The sequence below is a fragment of the Varanus komodoensis genome, unplaced genomic scaffold (assembly GCF_004798865.1).
Source record: "Varanus komodoensis strain SLA01 unplaced genomic scaffold, ASM479886v1 scaffold1, whole genome shotgun sequence".
NCBI classification, from domain to species: Eukaryota; Metazoa; Chordata; class Lepidosauria; order Squamata; family Varanidae; genus Varanus; species Varanus komodoensis.
Window position 1 is genome coordinate 100,456,885 of NW_025335268.1, and position 4,128 is coordinate 100,461,012.

Below are 4,128 nucleotides of genomic sequence, written 5' to 3' on the forward strand. Positions count from 1 at the left end.
CTGCTTCTGGGTCTTACAGTATATCTGAATAACTAAAATCTTCTGTAGAACAAAGTAAAGGAAGAAATAAAACAAATGACTGAAGATATTACCAAAAACAAAGAATAGCATGTTGCCTTTGAACTCTGGTGCTCTGTGTGTGTGTGTGTGTGTGTGCGCGCGCGTGTGTATTAGGAATGTAGGCTGAAGAGGCAATTCCACCTTCAGACCTGCAGTGCTAAAAGGACAGAGATAATACACAAAATCATGAACATTCATTCCACCTCATACTTCCTCAAAATACCCCATGCACATTCTTGGCCTATATCATTATGACTCATCTACAAATTAAACCTCAATTAGAAAAAAAGAGAGGAGGAGAAGAAGAAAAAGAAGAAATGTTTCTCTTTTTTACCCCAATAAAATAGAGCACCTGTACACTGCAGTTCCAAATATGTTATCCGAATGACATCCACATGCACAGGCTTAAAGCTAAAAACCCTTTTGTCATCAGAAGAATCAAAAAGTCCAAAAGCAGTGATTGGTTTCTTTTTTTTATACATATATATATATAAGGGTGTAGGGAAGAGAGACAGACTGGTGTCCTTGTTTCAAACATTTATACAGGTAGGGATTTCTTTTGTGCTTTGAGTCTCAGCAACTGTGGAAATACTTCCTGTGGCAGAAAGAAAGAGAGAGAGAGAAAGAGAGAGAAACAATAAGAAAGGAAAGTTAGCAAAATTACACTGAGAGAACATAATATGACTTAATAACATGCCACTTGTCCCTGGATTAATTGTTCCTTACTAACATGCCTGGTGTGTCTCAGTTGCCTGCTTGTCATTTTGAAGGTGGAAGACAACTGCTTGTTCCTGTACTAATGAATATGACTTCATACCTATGAAAATAATGGCTCAGTAGATGAAGGAAAGAAGGAACTGGACTCACTGTGCTCCCTTCTGAGGGAAAAATGCCACGCTTTTTAATGGGACCTGAAGTGAAAGTAAAGGGGTGAGGGTTTAACAATCTGCTGAAGCATTTGGCTTTGTGGAAAGATATCCACAAAGGCAGCATTCCCCAGCTTTGTGGCCTCCAGATGTGTCGGACTGCCGCTCACATCATTCCCAATTGTCATTTCCCCACTCTGACACAGCTGGAGGGCACCAATTTGGGGAAGGATGAATTAAGGCCTCACACAGCAAGTGCCAGATGCACGGTTTTTAAATCCAGTGGTTAATGCCTAAGGAGAGAAAGATGAAACTTGATGGCTGCATTGCTAGGAATACTGAAAAAACACTAACATAATTCAACATGAATTCCAAGGGCCCTGATGAGAAGCCATGGATTTTGAGGCAAAAACCTGTCTGGCCCATTGTGCTGCCATTGTTGCTGTACCAGCCATGGATGCCGTCACACATATCGTAGGCTTTGAAGTCTACAACCTTTGCACTCTCCATACAAAATTGGTGGTTGTCATGCAAAAGAAAGAAACATTTATGATGCTTCTTAATCTCCCTCCTTGCATTTCCCCGTCCTGCTCTGACTTTTTCCACCAACTTGCAGAAAAATGGCAGAATTAATTACAGAATGTTCTGGGACTAGCCTGCCATATTCTAAATGGGCGTGTCCCTCATGGCAACCATTTTGTAAGAGCATCCATTACACACAACATTCCAAATGTGCCAACAGACTCCAAAAGGTTGGGGACCCTGCTGTACCTGCTTTGGCAGCAAGAGAGAAGGTGATGGAGCAAGGGAGAAAGGAGCAGGCAAAGGATTAAGATTAAGGTTAGTGTTAGAGTTAGGGTTAGGATTAGAACTAGGGTTAAAGTTAGGAGGAGGAGAAAAAGAAGCAGGGAAAGACAAAAGACTGTTGCCTGTCAGCAGGGAAAGCAGGGCCACTCTACCAGCTACTGAGAGTTTTCTTTTCCCCAGTTTTCTTTTTCCCTGTGTTGTATCTTTTAATACAGTAAACCTAAAAGGCAGAGAGTATTTCATGCTGATGAATTCCCTAGGAGTCCTTCAAGGCAGCTCAACTTATTTGTGAAAAACAGCAGCCGTGTGTAAAGTAGTCGCTGTGCGTAAACTAAGAGGAATTACATGGATGCCATGCAGAAAATGGAACTTCCATCTACATGGAGAGCCTCATTTAATGATTCATTAACAAAGATAAATATTGTCAAGACTGAGGCAAATGCAAGATGGCACCCACAACTCCATTCCATATGGGGAGGTCAACCCTGGCAAGAGGATCACATCCTCCACCTCATCTCAGAACAGCAAGCAAGCTTAGAGGCACTGGGCAGGCTGGTTGCTGCACACAGCTTCATCCTTCAATAGCCCACCACTAAGGTAGCTATCTCACTAGGATGGCCACTTACGTATTGCTAAGAGAGAGAGGAGAGACAGAGTGAGAGAGAGGAAAGTATCACCCAATGCGGTCACAAAAGAGGACATTGATTTGCATTTCATTACGCATATGTAAAGATGCAAATGTAGAAACCTTTACTAGAATTTAAATAGAAATATAGACTTCTCACCATAGTGGGAGAGCCTGGCTAGGTGACCTATAGGCCTGCTCAGTCTGCCGACCAGTTGTTAAGTGTTGGTGGGCACCTTAAAGGACCTGGCTGTTCCCTTCCCTTTGTTTCTTTGACTTTAAACCTGGCCTGAATTGGAGAGCCATTAAACAGAGGGCACCTTAAAACAGAGGACTGTCCTCTGACAGCTCTTCAAAGAGAGGACTGTATTCTGTAAAGTAGGGCACTTGGCCACCTTACACCTCATTCTGTTTGTATCAGCAACCTCAATCCTACAAGTGCTGAGATTGGGGATGTCGATTTGGACAAAGTCAGTCCTTGCATGCTCAAGACTCTCTCACTCGCTCACTCTCCCATTCTTTTGCTTCTTTTCTTAATCATGATGTCTGAGCCTGAGCCCTGGCACTCCAAACCACTTTCAGGCGGAGCTCTCACAAACCCTGGCTCACATGAAGCCAAGTCTGGATTGAAAATAGGGTTGCCAGATATCCAGGATTGACTTAGATAGGAACTGCCTGCTTCGTCCAGTGTCCAGGACAACATTCTCAGCCATGTCTTGCAACTGGCGGCTTGGCAAGGGTTCCAGACTGCCCATCCACTTCCCCGGGATGATGCTCTGGCTCTGCCTCCTGCGGACAGTCCCGCCACCCCCAGCCCTTCCACTCGGCGGACTACTAATCAGCAGCTCAGCCACCCAGCGCACCTGCGCCTGACGAGCGCTCCTCATACATCTGACCGCCAGCATGCTCATCAGCAGGGCAACAGTCTATGCACTGTCTGGTTCTGGACCCTGGGCAGTCCTTGGCGGTCTGGTCACGCTCGCTGGTTGGTGTCCAGGACGTCCAGGAAATTTTCCTCCCAATAGCCTCTTGTGTACAAGAATTGGTCTTTGGAAATCTGGCAACCCTACAAATAACCCGTGCTAGAATCAGTGAGATTAATTAAAAGCACCATTCTTGAATACTATTCCAATGTGCAAAGAAAAAAGGGAGGGAAGGGAAGCTGATTAAGAAGAAAATTCACACAATAACAAGACACACATTTACATGCATTTGATTAACAAGAGCGTACTTAGAATTTTACGTAACTGGCAAGTTATGTCCCTTTCCCAATTGCTGGCAGTAGTTGCTGTCTTCCATACTCTTTCATATCCATTGAACAGGTCCCTTCCTTAAGAGACTATTTCCCCCCTATCATGACTTGCTCTCAGAGACTGTGCTATTTCCCATGGCTCGAATGGCTCAGGGTAAAGGAAGCCAGCTCTACTATCTGGGCGTTATGTGGGTATATTGGCACAGACTGAAATAGATACCTTTCAAATAGCATCAGAATGGCAGAGCAGGAGAATTAGATGTTAGAATATAACAACTATTGATTTTGCTAACAGAGGTGATCAACTGTAACCAAATGCTCACTTTTAATGGTCTTTAAGACTGGGTTACTACTAATTTGAGTCTCACCCTCTGTTAAACAGGTTTTTTTTTTCCCAGTGCTTTGCCCCTTTCTTTAGTTCTTTGCTCACAGGTCATTTGGCTTTTGTTAACTGGGATTATTTTTCTGCCCCACGGTGAGACTTCAGTTTCTGATCTACCAGCATTCACATTTCTGCC

The 4,128-nt window shown here is 43.8% G+C and overlaps 1 protein-coding gene across 2 annotated transcripts in view; it reads right to left on the minus strand.

The window, feature by feature from the left end:
• Window positions 1–612: 612 nt before the first annotated feature.
• LOC123027417 (VPS10 domain-containing receptor SorCS1-like) overlaps window positions 613–4,128 on the minus strand; it is a 435,900-nt gene continuing 432,384 nt past the window's right edge. For both annotated transcript variants that reach the window (XM_044438294.1, XM_044438303.1), the window contains 2 exons: window positions 3,222–3,424; window positions 613–655 (listed from right to left, as the gene is read on the minus strand). In XM_044438294.1, the coding sequence (XP_044294229.1) occupies window positions 3,285–3,424 (140 nt within the window). In that variant the 3' untranslated portion in view covers window positions 613–655; window positions 3,222–3,284. The remainder of the gene's footprint in view (window positions 656–3,221; window positions 3,425–4,128) is intronic.